Source organism: Ochotona curzoniae, unplaced genomic scaffold (assembly GCF_017591425.1).
Source record: "Ochotona curzoniae isolate NIBS_2020 unplaced genomic scaffold, NIBS_Ocur_1.0 contig_2404, whole genome shotgun sequence".
Lineage (NCBI taxonomy): Eukaryota > Metazoa > Chordata > Mammalia > Lagomorpha > Ochotonidae > Ochotona > Ochotona curzoniae.
In genome coordinates, this window is record NW_024465451.1 from 10,905,431 (window position 1) to 10,924,913 (window position 19,483).

General features: G+C 55.3%; 1 protein-coding gene across 1 annotated transcript in view; it reads right to left on the reverse strand.

Moving 5' to 3' along the window:
- HIVEP3 (HIVEP zinc finger 3) overlaps positions 1-19,483 on the reverse strand; it is a 118,067-nt gene that overhangs the window by 3,445 nt on the left and 95,139 nt on the right. Inside the window, exons 5-6 of the mRNA XM_040974310.1 lie at positions 9,209-9,384; positions 3,625-3,711 (exon numbers count right to left, since the gene is read on the reverse strand). Coding sequence (XP_040830244.1) covers positions 3,625-3,711; positions 9,209-9,384 — 263 coding nt within the window. The remainder of the gene's footprint in view (positions 1-3,624; positions 3,712-9,208; positions 9,385-19,483) is intronic.

The following is a 19,483-nucleotide window of genomic DNA, read 5'->3' on the forward strand; positions in this document are numbered from 1 at the left end:
TATTGCCCTTGGTCAGACCCATGGAACTTTCTAGAAGTAAATGCACACCTAACACATAGCAAGGGCCAACTAAAGATAGTTCCTGTGAATACATTCTTGATGTAATTAATGCTTCTAGAAAACATTAGTCATCTTGGCCAGTCCCAGCAACACTGGGGCCATGGTGGGTTTGAATACATATCTGCTGCTGTGGCCTGGCCACTGCTGGCACACTGACATCTGGCAGTGATAGATTCTAGCCTCTGTGGGTGCCTGGGCTAAGCTAGCTCCAGGCTACAGAGATGGGCCACCTCCACTGTACACCTGTCCAGAAGAGCCACTGCTTCCAGTGGGTGCTGGAAAGGTTGGCTCCAAAACACCAGCCTTTGTCGAGGCAGACCCAACCTCTCTCTCATGTCGCGAGTCCATTTAGGGCAGTTTCAAAATGAGCAGTCTTCTGGAAGGGATGTCTTGCTGACATATGGCCCATCTGGCAGGCTCCCAAGGGATCGGGTCTGGCTCCTAGCTCATCATGGGGCTGTTGTGGCTTGGTATTACAGCTTGCAAAGTAAGGGCTGGCACTGGCTGGGTTGAGCCAGCCAGCTGGCCATGTCACTCACACAGGTCAGTGCTGCAGCACTGTGGGCTGGACAGAGAGATGCTTTCCCAGACCTACACCAGGCCCAGCTGCCTTGGGGCCAGAAAGCCCAGCATTGCAATGGGGATGTGGAGAGAAATGGGCCGTCAGTAGGAGGGAGGTCAGAAACTCTGGGATGGAGCAAGAACTGGCTGACAAAGGGAGGATTGTGTGGCCAAGGGCAGGATCTCCTGGCAGCTGGGAGCAGAGGGGTGAGAGGCCAGAGGAAAACTGGGTGCTGGGACAGGAGCAGAGATGGGTACAAATAAACAGATAGCTTTGCTTGAGGCATTGACCTCTCTCACACAGCAGGGACTTTGGTGAGGTCCTAGGTCAGTCCCGGGCTGGTCTGCTTTGACATGGCCAACTCCTAGCCAAGTCAGAACTAAAGTTTACAGTGTGTTTGCATTACTATGCAAGTTACAAAGGCGGCTTCATGCACTGGGAGGCAGGGAGCAGTTTAGGGTTGAACCCTTTTTCTACTGTGTGTCTAACTCCCCCTGTGTTTGGTGCCTCCTCTGGGAACCCAGCCAATGGTAGGAGGAGGACCTGGGGAAGCTGTTGTGAGGTCAGGGAGAATCTGGCGCGTGGGAAAGCACCCCTGCCCCCTTTGCCCCCTTTGCCCCGCTCCAGCCAGCTCTGATTGCCAGATGCGCCTGCCCCATCCCCTGGGCAGGTGGCTGAGATGGGACTTGCTGCTGTGAAGGTCAGAGTTCTGTGGCTGCTAGTGAGGGAGTGGTATGGGGATGGGGGAGCTTCTGAACATCCTTCCAGGGAAAGCAGGGGCCTGTTCCACCCACCAAGCACAGCGAGGAAGGTCACAGGCCCTCAGCCTAGGGTGTGTACGCCAGGACCTTCCACATCAGGTTTCCTGTAGGGTTCTAAGGAGTTCCTGTGTCTGGAAATCCCGTTCCTAATGTCTCATTCCCAGCGGGACTCCTGCAAGGCTGGGCGGGTCAGGAAGGCACGCGGCTGGAAGCAGCCGCCCCGGTGCGCCACACGGGGGCGCCAGTGCCCAGGCTCTTCGCCACCGGCACGGCAGCTGCTACAGAGGAGGCCAAGAAGCTGCCCATCCTCAGGGGCACTCCTACCCCGGGTCCCACAGGCTCCAACTTTTGTTGCTCCTGCCTGCCCCTGCCTTGTAGCGGGGAGTGGCGGCTCCATCCCTCCCGTCTTTCAGGCTATGGATTTCAGAGTCCTCCCGGGCTCCCGGTCTACTCCAGCCTCCGTGCTCCCCGACCCCCAGGGGACGAGTCTGCAAAGCCTGCAACTCTGTAGCCAGAGCCCACTTCTCTCCACCTGCGCTGAGTTCACCTGCTCCATGCCACAGCATGCTGCCCGTAGGCCCCCCCCACCCCACCCCCCGCCCCGCTATTCCTGCACAGGCAACCCCAAGCAAGTAGCTCCCTGGGAACTTTTGACATTCATGACCCCAGCTCTGATCTTTCCACGGGCTCCGGCCTCACTCAGACGGCCGTAACCCGCAGGGACTCCTCCCTGGTGGTGCTGCTCACTTTGTGGGGTCAGCTCTAATCCACACACAGGCCGACTTCCTTGACTGTTCACTTGTCCCGGCTCAGACCCCTGGGCTGGCTGACACTGGGCAGGCAGCCCTCCTTTGCCTCTCTATCTACTTTTCCTTGTTTTTCCCTCCACACTCCCTGTCCAGCTCTATCCCACACTCCTCTGCTGGCTTCCCTCAGGAGTGAAGGCTGCCAGCCCATGGTGCTGTGTTTAATTCCTGTGGAACCTTCAGTGTTCGCTGGAGTAGGGCACCACCTCTGAGCACTGGGGAGGGACCTTCCTGGCTTGTCCTGCTGGGAAAATGAGGCCAGGAGAGAGCCTCCAAGAAGGGCTGTGGGCTGGCCAGTGGGGTAGCATGGAGCCAGTGTTTCCGTGTGACTTTGGGCAACTGGAGTTACCTGTCCAAGTTCTTTCCTCAGCATAAAATGGGGCAATGGAAGTTCCTATCCCTGAGAGGTCTTCTCCTATACAAGCATACTGTTGCATGCCAGGGTCTGGTTTGGGGTCCCCAAAAACAGCCTTGCCCTGCCCTTCCCCTCTCCCCCACCAAGTTCACAGGGAGGTGCTTTCTTCTATTCCAAAGAAGGTATGTAACTAGTTTGCAAGACTGCAAATGTATCTCCATATGAGAACAAAACTGGCACCCCACACCCACACTGCTCATCACATTGCAAATTCTGAGACTAGCTTTGGGGACTGGGGAGCTTGCTTGGTGCTGGAAGGATGACTCCAACTTGCTCATTTCGGAGGGGTTTGCTGCCTGTGGAGTCCTCTGGCTTCCTGCTGGGTGCTAATACTACTGCCTTTGACTTGTCTTACCCCCCTGTGCTGTCTCCTTAGAGACTGTCTCTAAGGTGCTCCCTTGGTGATGGAGGGCCAGGTCTGGTGTGGGTCACATGCACTGGGAGGCAGCAGGAGACTGCCAGGTCAGGTGTGGGCTTTCTGGGAACCCTCCCAGCTCCAAAAGGCCCGCAAGTCAGGCCCGTGGCAGAGCAGGTGTGAGTGTGGGGCTTCTGAGGATGGCCTCCACACCGTCATTGTGAGGGCTCATGGAGCTCCCCAGGGACATGTGGTTACAGCATGGCTGATGCATGACAGGTGCCTGCACCTGTGTGGGCACGTGTTCACGATGTGGCTGATGCACAGTGGCTGCTCCACTTGTGTGGGTGGTGATGGCTGCTATGCTCTTCTGCTCAGCAAACCCTCCTGAGCAGCTTGGAGTGCAGGTACTGCACCTGCATGGTAGATGGGAGTATGTGACAGCCATGACTGCACAGCAAACACTCTACATGCATGCGGAGTGGGGTTGACTTTCCTGTAACTTTAACCTTTGTCTCCCAGGAATTGGGAAACTTGAAGGGGAGGGTATGCTAGGAGGGCACGGGAGGGAGGGACAGAAGAGGGGCTTGGAGGGAAGCTACAAGATGGGGAGAGAGTTTGGGCAGGCAGGGGAAGGAGAGGAGGAAGGATTGACCCGCTGTCACCTTCTTCGGCTTCCAGCTCCTCCAGCACCCCTGTCTCTTGGCACTTTTTGCTGTGGGCTTTCGACTTCATGTGCTTAGTCAGATTCCCTGGAAAGAAATGAGAAAGAAAAGAGAAGAGACTCAGGCTCAACTGCTTGGCAAGGGCGAGGCATACCGGAGCTCAGGGAGGTAGTCGAGGCCCTGCCAACTGCAGGCACTGGGGGAAAGATGTGCAGCTCCAGCTGCTGTTCCGGATGGAACACAGGAGCCGGGGAGGGCTGCATGTGGGGCTATGAGGACCACAGGGTGCGGGGAGGAAGGTAGCTGCTTATTCAGTAGCAAACCAAAAAGAAATTAAAATAACAGTTACATGAGGTTTTCCTGCTTCTCATCTGGTCCTGGGCCCCCGAGCTGGCAATACTCCTCAGACTGAGTTCTGGACCCTTACAGGTACTGGGAGGACCTGGGTGCTCCTACTGACCCAGCAGGGTGAGAGGTGCCAGCAGAGCTTTCTGGTTGTATTACTTCTTTGCAGCCCAGAGGGCAGAAGCTAAGGGCTTGGGAAGTGGCATGGAGAGAGGGCAGAGGGTAAGAGTGAGGAACTCAATGGGCCAGGGACTGGGAGCTGCAGGGTGGGGTTCCGAGTCTGGCTTCCCTGCTAAAGTCTCCTTCTAGGATCTTCCTTGGTCCAGGCTGATGTGCAGACAGGCAGCATGGTGGTCCAGAGGAAGGCCAAGCAAGGTGCTGCATTCCTAAGGGAGGCTGAACTCTGCCTCCCATCACAAGTTTGGGTCCAGAGGATCGGGCACAGCTCCATGGAGTCAGGGACACAGTGATGACCCCAGTGTCCAGCGTTTCACAGGCACAGAGCTCTGTGGACAGCCATATCCTGGGAAGGAGAGGCAGGTTACCCCAGCCTGCCCCAGAGGAACACAGGCCAGTAGCCACTGCCAAAAGGGATGAGTTCAGTGTTGGCCAGAGTCATCCCATTTCTTCAGGGTCATCCCATTTGCAATCCTGAGTTCCCTGTGGCAGGTACTTTGTCTCAGTAAGCTTAGTGATTTGTAAGTTGGACTAGAGGGATACAAGAAAAAAAGATGGAGAGAGGTGAGGCTCCTACAGTGAGTGTGTAGAGAGATGGATGGGTGGGTGCATGAATGGATGGATAATTGGACAGAGGAAAGATAGAGCGAAAGAAGAACAGGAGGATAGATAGTTGGGGCACTGAGTGAGCAGACAGAAGTAGGCACAGGAGATAGATGAGTTCATGAAGGAAACACAGGGAGAGATAGATAGGAGGAAGATGGGGGGTTGGACAAATAGGAGAGGGTCAGGTGGCTGGCCGGCTGTGTGCACATAAATGTATGGGAGCAGGCGGGAGGTAACAGAACCATGATCTGGTTGCAAGGATGGATAAGTGGGAAGAAGAATGGAAGAATGGGAGGGAGAGGTAAGAAAATCAATGGGAAGACAGATGAATCTGGGAGACATGGATTCACAGGAGGACAGATGATGTATGGGTGGATGAACTGAGAGGCCTGGAATGAAGCAAAAGCTGCTTCTGAGTCATTCTGAGAATTTCAAGGGAGCTGAGAGGTTGCTGGGGAAACACTAAGATGGGATTCCCTGGCATGTGCAAGCCGAGGGATCCTAGTCTAGTTCAATGAGTTTATCCTTCCCAATGTGGGCTTCCTCAGCATGGCTCAGGGGGTAGGGAAAGGCAGCTGGGCTCTTCCATGGATCAGGTGTGGGGAATGTCTGGGTTCATAGGCCATGTAAGGCCCACGGAACAAAGTGGTCCAGCCTTGCCAAGGGAACAGCAGGTGGGACTTGGAATCTAGTCAATCCAAGACAGGCTCATGTTCAAGTTGATGGTTTTTTATCACCCGGCTAAATCAAGGCTCCCCAGCCTTGGTCTAGAAGCTGTAGAACTGACACCCACTCCCCTGACTGCCCTAAGCCACAGGTAACTATAAACACCACTCATTTTGGCTCTCAGATCATTCATTATTCATGTTGTGCTCAGAAGGGTTAGGTCTCAATCCAGTGAAGCCAGAGGTTGAGCACACAGTGGGTGTGCAATGGCCACAGAGACAGGCATCTTTCTATTCACAAAGCAGTGAAGGAACTCACAGCCCATGGGAGTCAATCCCCTGTACCCCTCCCCCATGAGGTCAAGGTTTTCCTTTGTGGGAGAGCTGACCCTGGCCAGGCTGCTGATGGACTTGTTTGGCAAGGTCACTGGCTGTCCTTGGTGTAAGCAGGGCACCCAGTGACAAACAGTGAGGCAGCTAACTCAGTGTCATAGAGCAACGTGGTATATGGGACCACATAGGCTCCTGGGGACCTCAGGACCTCAGGAGCTGTGCCCGCGCTATGGGGTGGCAGAGAAAGGCAGCCTGGCTCAGGAGTATGGTACCTGGGGTTTGAGAAGGTCTATGCCTCCTCCTAGCTATCAAAGCTTGACCCTTCTTTCTGTAGCCATTGAGCAGGTACCTACCTTGTGGGGGGTATCGGGAGGGCTTGATAAGGTAACGGAGATCATGTGGCAGCAGAGTGCAGACCCCTGCCTGCCCTGTGACAACTGCTGCTTCAGGAGTGCCAGAGCCTCTGCCACATACCACGCTGGGTATGCAGGAGACAGGAGTTGAGGCTCATGATGACATGGTGTCTCCTCCTTTCAGTCTGGGTCTCGAGGGAGTGCAGGGAGGAGCCAGGGAGTCTGGGATGATTGTGGTTTGCAGCAAGGCTCCATTAACAGCCTGAGTGTTGTCCCAGTTCCCTGGGAGACCACCCCTCCGTGGCATGTCCCCCAGCTCTGCACAATAGGAGGTATACCAGATGGACCCCCACAGCAGCCGCCACAACTTCTCACAGTCAATGTAGTGCCCACTGGAAGTCCCACCGCCCTAACAGGAAGAATGGAAAGTGCTGGGTATCTGCAAGAGGCAGAACCTCCCTTAGGAGCATCAGCTCTTGACCTGTCTGTGAGCGACGCCCATCCCTGCCCCTGATTGTCTGCTGGGCATGAGATCTGCCCACAGCTGCCATCTCTGTCCCCTACGGCGATCGGTGCCAAAGGCCTGCAGGTAGCAGGCACAGCCGCTTGCACTGGCCTCTGGGGTCCATCTGAGGAGAGGCCCTGAAATCCCAACTTCCATATTGTATCTCCAAGGGCCTCCTGTGGCCACACCCATGGCACCCTTCCTCAGGTAGCTCCCAGAGGCCTGAGTGGCCGCCACAAGACATCTGACACAGAGACGAGACACAGACAGACAGACAGAGACAGACAGGAAGGGGTCCCCAGGCACAGGGGCAGCCCCAAGGGCATCAGGTGGGTAGACCTAGCCTAAAACCCCTGGGTCCTTCCCCAGCCTCCACTTGGGTCAGACTCAGTGTCAGAGGGGAAGCAGATGGGCTGCAGTGGCCTCGGGGGCGTTGGTAGGGGAGAGGGGCAGGTTATGTTTTCAGAGCCAATGGCTGACATGCTGCCTTAGGGAGAGATAGGAGGGAAGTACCCTGACTCTATCTACTCCCCAGCCCACAGAAGAGGCCTGGGGGACGTCCGCTGAGTCGGCCTCTTGCCATTCCAGTGGCCTCCCTCTCTGCTGGCTGCCATGACAGGAACCCAGCTTGGCTCTGAAAGGTGCCTGTTTGGCAGCCCTGGGGAGGTTTGGGAACACTGGTTTCCTGGGCCCTGGGTGAGCATACCCTCGGTGGTGGTGGTGGTGGTGGTGGGGCTCTGTAACCCATCGGCTCTGCACCCCAGATGTGTCGAGCTGGCTTTGAGACCCCCAGCTCACAGGCTCAGGGTAGACTGTAAGGAAGACATGCAAGCCCCTCTCAAATCCGGCAAAATGGACACCATTTCTTGATGACTGGCCAGCCGGGAGGCATCCTTTGGCATCATGGGACAAAGTGCCCATTCAGCTTTCTCACACTGATGGCAGGACAGTGGCATCTCCTAGACATGTGCTGGGCCAGGGCCAATGGCCATGATTCTCTCAGGAGGCCACAGGACTGCTGCTCTGTGTAGGCAGAGGGAGAGGGCCATGGCTAGAGGCAGACATCAGGGTGATGCCCATGGGAGGTGGTCGGGGTTCTAGTTAGAGCACAGCCCTGGCAGCCACTTCCATTTTGGGGGGGCTTACCTCCTCTACCTTCACTGGGGATTGGAAGAGAAGTTTTTGGCTTTTGGAGTCAGACTGACCCACGCATTGCAGTCCGTCACACCCATCTCTCCCTGTTATAAAAGCCCAGCTGCCTGCTACAGGCTGGAAGCCTGCAGGGGCCCCATGGGGGCACAGCTGTGTGCAGGCTATGCTGGAGCTGCCTTGGCTGCACTGTGGAGGGTGGAGGCTACAGGACCATCGGTTCTCCTGGGACACTCTGGGGACATTTATGATGAGATTCCCGAGAGAGAAAGACCAGAGGAAGGAGTAGGAGGTGGGCGCCTACAGCCAAACCAAAACCTTGGTGGGAACTTCTGAGCTCAACTTGAGCATGGTGCAGTGGGCTGGGGTTGGATTGTCCAGGGCACTTGGTGGACCGGCCCTGACCTTGTAACAGGTGAACAAGGGGGAGGGCAGTGAGCAGACGGAGGTAAAGGGGAAGGTGGGGGCCCCACTGGGGCCCTTTCCAGAATGACCACTCAACCATCCTCACTGGTAGAGTTGCCAGCAGTAGAAGGTCACCAAGAAGGTCACCCAGGTCTGCCCTCACATGCTATCCGCTAAGAAACCACACAGCCCCTGTGGGATGTTCTTGGAGGCCCCCAGCCATGTCCAATATCTCAGCCAAGAATCTGCCAAGCTCGGGAGACTGAAGTGTGATGCCTCCTTCTGAGGCACCTGGGTCTGCTCAGCTCTGAAGTAGTGAGCAAACGGCAGGGCCCTCCCCATCCGAGCTGTGGGAATAACACTGGGTCCTGAACTCGCATGAACTCGGCCCCTTCGTTCATCCAGGACTTCAAGGGCCGCAGCAGGCCAGGCCAGCACGGTCACCCATCATGCCTCTCTGGGAACACACACTCCTAATGGCTGCTCCTTGCTTTCCTAGGTGACTGCTGAAGCCTGTGCTGATCCTCCTGTGGAGTGTGGCTTGAGGGGGAGCAGTGATAGTTGCTGGTCTGGTGTGGGGACAGCCGGGCCCTGTGCTGGGCGGCAGAGAAGCCCCAGTGACACGGTGGGAGTGGGAGGTGGGGGGCGGACAGTGAGCATGAGAAGAGGGGCATGCGAGTGTGTCAGGTGGCTCCGAGTGGAATGGATTTCCAAATGCAAGAGTGGCAGTGATGAGTTCAGATGTTGGTGTCAGCAAGGATAGTGTGGGGACAGCCAAGAAGACATGCAAAAGGCAAGGCTGATGGGGTGAACACAGCCTCTACAGCTGTGCACCCAAGCTGAGCGTACCGACAGGTGGGAAGGTGGGGCTAGGGGCAGCCGTGGGGTGCCAGTGCCCAGGCTGGAGCCAACTGCTCTGCCAGGGGTGCCCTGTAGGGATGGGAATCCAGCTAAAGAGGGCTGAGCCCTTGTTCTGTGCTGGGACTCCCAGAAAGGAGCTCCCAGCTGTGGGCAGGCAGGGCAGTGCCCAGCTGACTGTCTCTTACCTTTGGTTTTAAAAGCAAAGTGACAGTGCTTGCACACATAGGGCCGGACGTCAGTGTGGGTACGGATGTGTTTCTTCAGCATGCTGGGCTTCTTGCAGCGAATTCCACACTCCTCACAAACATACTTCCCTCGGCCGCGGCCTCGCACATACACATACTCTTCGTTTGATTTGTACCTATGAGCGACAGGCGGCATGGTAAAGGGCAAAAACAAGGAGGACAGGAGGTGGGCCCCACCTCTGAGGCTGCACGCGCTACCCATGGACCCTGGAGGGATCCACAGTGGACCCCTGTGCCGCTGCCCCTTCCTGTCTGTCCTGGAGACAGGACCTTCCTGCCAGGGGGAAGCAAAGCTGCAGGTGCCCTGTGGCACCCTTTCCTTTTCCAGCTCTGCCTGCCAATAACAGCCACCAGGGGCCTCCTAACACAGCTTTGAAATAACAACTGCAGCAACAGTCACTGTAACAACCACAACAGCTACCATCTACCGAGTGCTCACTCACCACAGGGCACCACGCCCGAATCCCACCACAATTGCCTCCAGAGGAAGAGCCCTCTACACGCCAAGGTTCAGAGAGGGTGGGGAGTGCATCAAAGATCCCACAGCCTGGAAGCAGCAGAAGCAAGCTCCGAAGTTGCCTGCCTGAGCCTGTCCAACTCCATGTAGCCTGTCAGGGCGCCAGTCACACAGGTACCTGGCAGGAGGTAGGGGGAACCCTGATCTCTCCCTGGCTCTGCTGTAGCCTTGCCTGCATGTGGGGCTACATGTGGAAGTGCCACCAGCTTTCAGGTGTCACCAGGATGGCTGCCTTGTTGCTGGATCACAGACATTCCCAATAGATATGAATGCAAAGGCTCTCCTTTTTATGCTTAGCAGGAGGAAATCCCTGAGTCCCACCGCTCGCCAGCCCCATTATCACATGGCCTTGCTAGGCTAATGCTGCTAAGTCCCTGGTCCTGGAATGGGACAGACCACTCTGGGAGATGTCCAGGAGAAAGAGGCTTCCAGCTCAAGCCTTAGCGCCCCCGGTAGGTGTGATGCTGTGAAGCAGGCGCTGCTTTTTGCTGCACTCATACCCACAGTAGAGCCCTGCCCAGCAGGGTGTGCACCAATGCTGTGGCCCACCAGCTTATGGCTAAGAGCCATCATAAATCCCGTTCACACACCCACACAGGCCCACACATTCACACACCTTGACACAGTTACACCTCACAACAGCCACACCCACCATCACAGCAACTGTGATGTGCTGTCCACTGGTACAGGTGGATCCTGTTTCTGGCCACCTTGGATTTGGCTCCTGGATGCTTCCTTAACCCAACCTTTTCTTCCTGCATCAGGCACTGACAACTGGGTGTGGAGTCTGATGGGGGCCAGCGCCACCTTGTGTTCAAGGTCAGGAACTGAAGGCTGTGGGGTCTGCTGGAGAACGGATCCCTGCCCACCAGCAGCAGCCCTCCAGGGCTCATGGAGCAGCCACATCCCATTCCGGCCGTGCCCTCCAGGACCCTGTCCTCAGGACAACAGATAGAAGCAGGCACCCTACCCCAGCTAGAAGATGCAGTGGGAATGGCTTGTTCTGTTGTTACTGGAGGCTCTGCTGCCTAGCACCAACCCTTACTCACCAGGCCCGACGGGTCCAGGACACAGGCTCCCTTTGGGACACCAGCCACAGAGCACCTGTCAGTACTGGCTGGCTTTCTCTGAACCGTGCTGCTGGCACATAGGCCACAGCTGCCATGATCTTGACACTGGGCTGCACTCTACGCTCCAACCTCCTGGGACACAAGCCCCAGGGCTCTGTCACTCTGACTCATGCTTTTTTTCCCCCTCCATCTGCAGCTTCAACAATGCAAACTCCCTTCACAGAGATGGTAGAGAGGGCTGGGGCCTCTGCCTGAGTCCTTGAGGGCTGTGCCTGGATGGGGGTGCATATGTAGAAGCACGTACAACTCCTGAACCTTTGTCATGGGAAGTGTGCAGCCTGCTGGGGTGCATGATGGGGGCCTGTGGGCTGAAGGTGGAAGAGAGACCCTCTGCAAGGATTTGGGAGCAAGGGCTGGGTGGCCTGGCATGTTCCCTTGGGAAAGGTAATGAGGCTGGATGGGAGAGCATTATTGGATTTAATGCCACTCTATCATGGGACTTGATTCAAGTTGTCCTAAAGTCTCCCAGAGGCTCCTTCCCTGGTGCCATGGGAATGGCTAGGAGGAGGAGGAGACACCGTGTCTGGGGTGGAATCCACAGGCTGTGGCAGCCTCGGTGTGGGCCAGGGAGGAACTGAATTTCAAAGTCATCAGCTCAGGATTTCAAGGGCATTGTTTGCAAGCTCAGAATGGCGGGAAGAGGGACAGAGTGGAGGGCCCCAGTTTCTCACCAGTAAGGGGAAGGGTGTGAAGAGGTGTCTAGCACACAGCTTTAAATCTGTGGTCCCCAGGGAGTGCTTGCAGGTTTGTGGAGAGAAGGAAGGCTACACACACAGAGAATGCAAGGCCAGATGAGAAGGGAGCCGGGACCTCAGGTCCTGGTCTCCAAATACTGCGGTAGGCAGGAAAAATATGACACGCAGACCCTACCCTCAAGCAGAGGGAGGCCATAGGAGTAGAGAGGCAGGAGGAGTCTGTGGCTGCAAGTTACAGGATAGGGCTTAGAGGAGAAGCGGGGAGCAGAGTGACTACCAAGGGGCACTGGCATCTCCAAGATGCCAGGTGGTGATAAAGCTGGTGACATCCCTGCTCCAGGAGGCTGGGGTTGCTCCTGCTTTCTGGTTCCAGAGGGCCTGGCCGAAGGACAGGCAAAGGGCAGGACCCTGGTCCCAGCCCCTCCCAGCTGCAAGGAGGCTCCACCCTCCCAGCTGCTCTGGCCTGGTTTGCTCTGCTGCTGTCAACACAGGCTCAGATCCTGCCCCTGAAACCTCCCTGGACTCCAGGCCCACTCCAGTTAGGCCCCTCTGCTTCCCTGCACAGCCCGAGTATAGAAAGCCCTGCACTCCTGGGTGCAGCAGCCCAGCTCCGCGAACCCATTGTCCTTGTAAAAGTCACAGATAGCTACGTCCAAAGGTCACTGCCTCTCCTCTCTGCTCCCTCTTCTGAAAGCACGCGCCTGTATCCAGCTGCAGCGACCCTGCCTTCTCCCTATGGAGCTCTTCTTTGCACACTCACCCAGGCTCCAAACTGTAACACACACCTTTTCCAAGTGACCTCTGACCTGTGTGCAGACAGCTCCCCCTTCTCTCTTCAGCCCTGCCTACTTCACTGCCCCTCAGCATCTGTCTGGAACCCTTCCCTGCCAAAAACCCCATTTCTAACTCCTCTGTGCACAGTATCTCCTCCTGGCTCTCTGCCCCACCCACTCTGTGTGGTGGTCATGGCTAGGTCAGTTTGGGCTCCTTGCATGGGGCTCCATTTCCTTTATCCTTCACATTCAGTCCCTCATTGAGTGCCAACACTGTATCCAACCTGCACTTCCGGGATGTCTACCTGCCTGTACCTATGTGACCAGACCACCATCCTGGCCCACATCCTGGTATTCTTTCTCATGAAACAGCCAGAAGAGTGTCCACAAACTCATTCAGTGCTGGGCAAGTCCCCAGTCAGTGCTACTTCCAGCCCCCACAACGCTGCTCCACCACTTCACCCAGGACCCCCACTGGCCTCTGCTCAGCACCCCACCCTTCTCAGCAGGCTTCTCCAACCAAACTAGAAGCCCCTCATCTCTGGCTACCACCTGCCTCTCCTGTCTGTCTAGCTCCTCTGCTCCCTCAGGGGTCTTCCTCCAGGAGACCTCTCACACGCCCCATCCTCTCGCTCTGGGTGCTCTGCACCCATCAGGCCATGTGCAGCACAGTGGCCTTTCCCCAAGGTCATTCCCTGCCATCCCCAGAGCCCTGCCATCCCCAGAGCCCTGCCCCGTGCCTGGACCACAGTAAGAGCTCGGTGAACACTCTAGTGGCACATCAGAGAGCTGAGGAGGCAAAGCCTTCCTTCCCGGGTTGGCTGCCCTCACTCTCGCCATGGCCTTTCCAACAGCACAGTCCTCAAGCACGAGTGCAGTGGGAGGCCATGGGCACCCTTGGCAGGCACCTGCACATGGCATGCTTTCCCAGAAGAGTGAGTACTGTAGGGTAGCAGTCCGCAGGGCACCTGGTCTGAATTCTGCTTCCTAAAGGACATGGCTGGTTGTCCTTGTGTGGGTCACTTCCCCCCTCAGGAAGCAGTCGCTCCTCATAGTCCTCACACAGAGTTGAGTGCTGGGCACACGTTTGACAACATTCAGTCCCACCACCAGTTCTTACTGACGCCCTCATTTTACACAAAAGGGCCAGAATTCAAGGGTCATTGTGAAGGTCACCCTGCCTGTGGTCTGTCCTCTTAAAGAACAGGATGCCCTGAGCAGCACCCTATGCCTGCACACACTTGCTGTACCAACACTTATAATTGCACACCAAGGTTTCCTTAGCAACTTCCTTTCCCACGAGTTCCAGGCACTGGTGACATTACAGATAAAGAAGAGAGGTGCCAAGTGGAAGCCCAGGTGTTGACAGCTGCAGAGAAATGCCTGCTAAAGAGCCAGGGCCAGAAACTGTATCACACGGTGGAGTCTGAAGGCACCTGGTCCTGCCCCCTTCGTCAGGGCCCTCCTCCTTGATCCAAAGTTTCCACTGGCTGCTGCTTTCCCAGGAAGCCAAGTGACAGAGCCTCTGCCTGCTGCAGGGCTGCAGGACAGCCCACAGATGATGGGGCCCACACTCCTGGGCCATTGTTTGCCCGTCTCCTGCTGCAGGTGCAGCCAGCCTGGCAACAATGTTCAGCTTGCTCTCCCAAGGCAAAGAGCTGTTTCCATTGATTTTCAATGCTTTTGCCGGAGGGGCCTGGACAGCCTGACTGCCCAAGTCTGAGGCTGCCTCAGGCTACCCAGCCCAGTGGTTCTGCAGCACAGGGCTGGATTCCAGGGCCCCTGGCCCCTACTCAGAAGCTGGAGGCTGCTGGGAGGGGTGGGAGGCTGCCAGGCTTTCCCTCAGTGACTCTGATCTCAGCTCAAGGGAAATGAAGATTCTCACACAACTCATTGACAAGGAGGGGTGGAGTATCTTTATATAACTGGAGAGGGGAACACTGGAAAAGGTCACATGTCCTGCCTGCAGGCAGCTAGAAAGTGCTGAAGTGGGATCCAGACCGAGGCTCTCATATAGGGCTCTCAAGCACAACATGGCAGGGCCTCATCTGGGGTCTATTCTGGCCCTTAGCAACTTTGCTTCTTGTCTCGCTGCTGGTGACACTGAGCTACCTGGCCGTGACCATCAGCATGGGGTGCCTTGGACTGCACAAAGGACTCCTAAACCTGCTGCTGGAACTCAGCCCTGCACCCCAACAGGAGATAGCTCAAGGTTCCAGAAGAGTGGGTGTGGTGGTAACTAAGTAGGGCCTGCTGTTGGGCGAGGCTGCTGGTTCTGGACCATGAGGATGCCAGGCCCAGTAACTGATACACTCTGAAAGTGAGTGAGCTGCCTGCCATCAGCACTGGTCACTTGGGGACTGAGGATCAGACTGAGGGACAGACTGGGAGACAGCCAGGAGGCAAGGGATATGAGGGGTACAGATGCCAAGCCATGTCCTAGTGACAGAAGAGGCTCCAGGTGGACTAGCTGGTTCAGGATGGCAGCAGTGTTACAGGACGGACATTGCAACCCATGAAAGAGTCCACATTTATTCTGATAAACAGAAAAAAAAAAAAAAACCAGATGTGCTCCAGAGAGTAAATGCGGTCTTGGGGTGCTAGAGGCCGGGGCACTGGCAGCCTGACCAGAGAATTCCATGGAGGAGCAGGGGTAGGGGCTGGGATGAATGGAGAAAGTACAGTTCCTCAGCACAGAGGCAGTAGCTAATCCACAGAATCCAGTGTTCCAAGAAATCCACAAGGCAGAATTTAGAAAAAACCAAAACAAGCAAGCAAACCAAACAAAAAACAAAACCTGAAAACACCAACAAACTCCAACCCAGCCTCCTTGGGAGCCGAGCACTATGTGAAATACTTTACATGGGTTCCCTCATTTAAGTCACGGGGACGCCCCATGATCAGAGGCCGTCATCATTGTCATTCACCCAACAGCAGAGGCCCAGAGAGGTTAAGCAGCCTGCCCAATGTCACTCAGTGAACAGAGGAGGGATTTGAACCCAGGGCTCCTGGGTACGAAGCATAGGTGTTTAGCTGTTGTGCAGTTGTGTTTTAAACTGCTGTGTGAGTCAATAACACACAGGACGTAGATGCAGGCTGGAGCAGGAGGGCTGGCATGTGTGACCTTCAGGCCCATGGCTTTTCTCCCCACCACGATGCATTAGTCTCTGAAATGAGGGGATGAAGGCAAAGGCCTCGGAGCTGCCCTCCTGATCTGAGACTCTGTGAGGTTCTTCTGCAGTTAGATTATTGGACTGGCTTTTCTTCTACGATTAATATTTAATCACAAAACTCTCACCTTTCCTCCAAATGGAAACTTTGAGAGGTGTGCCAGATTTCTAACTTTATTACTCTCTCTGAGCAAATCTGCACCCTCACCAGGGGCAGCTCCTTAGGGCTTATCCCAGCAAGCAGGAGGAGAGGTGAGCAGAGATGCCACACTGTCCACTCTTGTGGGCAGCCTGTGTCCTAGGCAGTGAGGCAGAGGTCAGGTCCCAGCAGTTGCTATGTTCTGGGAAGTTCTGCCATGGTGAGCTGCCTGATTCACCCAGAGTGACATACTGTACTCACAGGCAAGCCCAAAAGAGGAAGGGACATCAGTGACACCACCTGCTGAGATGCTACAAAGAAGGGACACATCCGTGGGTTCCGGGGAGCTAGAGGCCATGAGGGAAGCTCACCCTGGATTCTTCTGCTGGGTTTCTGCAGACATTACTTCACAGCACAACTTTCATGTGCCTGTCAGTCATGGGAGGCACATGTACCGGTGCCATAAAGGTTTGTCCCTCTATGGCAACACAAGCTGCCAGCAGGGTTCTGGGCATTTATTCATTAGAACTTACCCAGTCCTGATTTGAGCTTTGGCTGGGCCAGGGACAGAAATATAAAGCAAGAGAAGGCTCTGTCCTGGGGCTCAAGTGTTACTAACAGGTCCTTAGAAGATCACATAACAGAGTCATACAGGCACAGTGGACAGTCGGAGATAGTAGCACCAGGGGTCTTGGTGCTCCAGCAGGGACAGAGGCAGGATACTCCCGTGTCGTGAGCAGCCCCCATGCACCGCTGTGCCTCCTGTTGGGATGCGGTGTGCCAGGGAGGCCTGGAGGCCAGGGAGAGGCTGATGCGCAGAAGTGAGGGCAGGTATAGGCAGAACACAGACTGCAGAGTTCCCAGGCAGTGAACACAAGAGACAAGTGGAAAGGTTGAGACAGGTGCACCTTCTAGGAGAAACCCCTGCTGTCACAGCAAGGCCTGGTCCACTTGGCAGCCTGGAAGTGATTTCCTCACTCCTGCTCTTGGGAGTTTTCATACCAGAAAAACAACAAATGCAGGTTCAGCCGTTGAGCAGGCAGCAGCAATCCAGACAGAGTCTGACAACCAGCTCTGCTCTCAAAATGGCAGGTGCTTTGTTCTAGGGGACTGGTGGCCACAGGTACACAGACCAGGGAGTGGTTGGGTATAGGTGTCTGATAACCAGAAAGTCTGGGCTGATCCTGCTCCAGTCTACACAATACAGCCAGTACCCTGTTGCCTAGAAGATGGTGGGATGAGGGGCAGGCAGGGACCAGAAGCTGGGCTCCTGTGTTCAGACTCCTTAAACAGACACGAAGTGCTCTAGCTTCCAGCAACCTGGGTTTGCATGGCACTAAGCAATGACCTTCAAATTGCACCCAGGACTTTTTTGGGGGATGGGGTGGAGCAGGGGCACAGGGAGGCTGAGCACCTCTGCACACAGCTGCTTCTCACAGGGATCTCAGAGCTCTGAGGACCTAAAACCAACTTCCCGTGCTTGTTGGAAAGCACACATGCTCAGATGTGCCTGCAGACCTCCAGTGCATACGAGTCCCCTCAGATGGATGCAGCTGCTCCCAGCATCTGGGGACTCCTGGTCTCCCAGCAGCTCCTGCCACCCCAGGACAGCTTGCCTGCTGTTAAGCTGAACCTGTCAACCTGTGATTACACCCAGTCTGAAGTCAGCTCGACCCAGTTCACTCTTCACAGGATAGTTGCCACCAGCCCTGGTGTTCTCACATCCTCAAATAATCCTATGTGTGTGGGTGATTCTTTGGGCAGTCCAACCTCTGCTGAGTGGACCCTAACAGGCTATCCTTAAGGTAGAAGGAGGGACTGGAGCAGCCAGAGGCTCTCAGAAGGGACTGGATTCAGCAGAGCCTCAAGCAGGCTTGCAGCCTCCTCTCTCCAACCTTCTTCTGACTTCTCTCCCTTGTTTTCTAGACAAGAAGCAGACCCAGATGGGGAGATGACCAGGTCCAGAGGGCAAGGGGCCTCTTGCCTGACTGGGACACAGTGGCTGGGTCTCTACATCACAGAGGCCAGGGCTCGGGGAGGGCCATCTGTCTCCATCTCCCACCTGCAGTCATAGGTACCAGGTATTGCCATAGGCCAGGTTTTGTCCTGGGTCCTTTCTGCCCCATGCCTCTGTTTACACATTTACACTTTACTAACAAGCATCAGAAAGATGTCATCTTGGGTCAGAGATGCAATTTTTCAATCCAGAAAGAGAAATCACTACCATCTACTCGGACGTTTTTTCTAGGAGTTACAACATAGGAGCCTCGGTGCAATTTCCTTACACAGTTCTGGGTACAAACAATGAAAGGTCAAGTTCAGTCTGGCATCGGAAACACCTCTGGTGGGGAAGGAGAGTGCACGGAGGCAGAAGCTTCGAACTGTAGGCCAGAAGCACCATGTTGGGGCTGGGAAAAGCAGCGGCCCAGAGGGGAGGCTGACTGTGCTGTTTGCAGCAGCATGGACACTGGGACCTGGTCAATGCCAGTGATGAAGATTCTGGACCCACAACCTGGGGACCTCAGTGTTCCAGGCTGCATAGAGCCATGCACAGTGATGTCCTGAGAAGAGGTTGCCATATTTTTAAGATCCTACCACATCACGAAGGTTATGAAACAGTTCTGATACAACTGAGTGTGGCAAAGCTTTTCAGACTCTGGGGAGCACAGGAGTGACTAGCATGGTCCCGATGAAGATCAGACCCTAAAGGTGGCTGCCTGGAAAGTGTGGCAGGTACCCTCATAGCTGAACCCTAGGAACACAAGAATGAGCACTGCATGCTCAGACTCCAGACTTACAGCATCCTCCATGTGCTGGCTGCAGGCTGGAGGAAGCAGGTGTGGCTTATTTTAGGGAAGAATTTTGCTGGGGGCAGCATGGTGGCATAGGATGCTAAGCCTCCGTCTACAGCACTGGTGTCACATATGTGTCCTGGTTGGAGTCCCAACTGCTCCACTTCTGATCCAACTCTCTGTGTATGGCCTGGGAAAGCAGTGGAGGCTGGCCCAAGTCGTTGGGACCCTGTACCCACGTGGGAGACCCAGAAGAACCTCCTGGTTTCAGGTCAGTTCAGCTTTGACAGTTGCAGTCATTTGGAGGGTGACCCAGCAGATGGAAGATGAATTTCTCTTTCTGTAACTCTGCCTTTATAACAACAATAAATCTAGAGAGAGGGAGAGGGAGAGAGAGAGAAAGGAAGAAAGGAAGAAAGGATGGAAGGAAGGAAGGAAAGATGGAAGGAAGGAAAGAAGGAAGGAAGAAAGAAAGAACGAGAAAGAGAAAGATCGAGAGAGCGAGAAAGAGAGAAAGAGAGGGAACAAGGAAGAGAGATGAAGAAAGAAGGAGATCGAGACAGGAAGGAAGGAAGAGAGAGAGAGAGAGAGAGAGAGAGAGAGAGAGAGAGAGAGAGAGAAAGAGAGAGAGAGAGAGAGAGAGAGAGAAAGAGAGCGAGTGCTTCTCCAACCCCAAAGCTGCGGAGGTGGGGAAAGGCTGGCCCAAGTGGTGGGGGCTCCTGTATTAGTCATAGGAGTGCTAAAATACAGGTTGAATGGCCTCATAGAGTTGGGGTAAAAGAGACATCAGCATTAAGGGTGGTGGGCTGGACCTGAGGGTGAGGAAACAGAAGCCACACGGTGCTCTGGCCACAAGCAGCTCATAGGTGAGCAACAATAGGGAGGATGGGAAGGAAGGAGACTATCATGGCTCATGGCAATGGATGGTCTGCCTGACTCGCACACTGCAGAATATGTGGCTAAGCATGGGGAGTCTCTTTGGGGCAGAGTGCAGAGTTT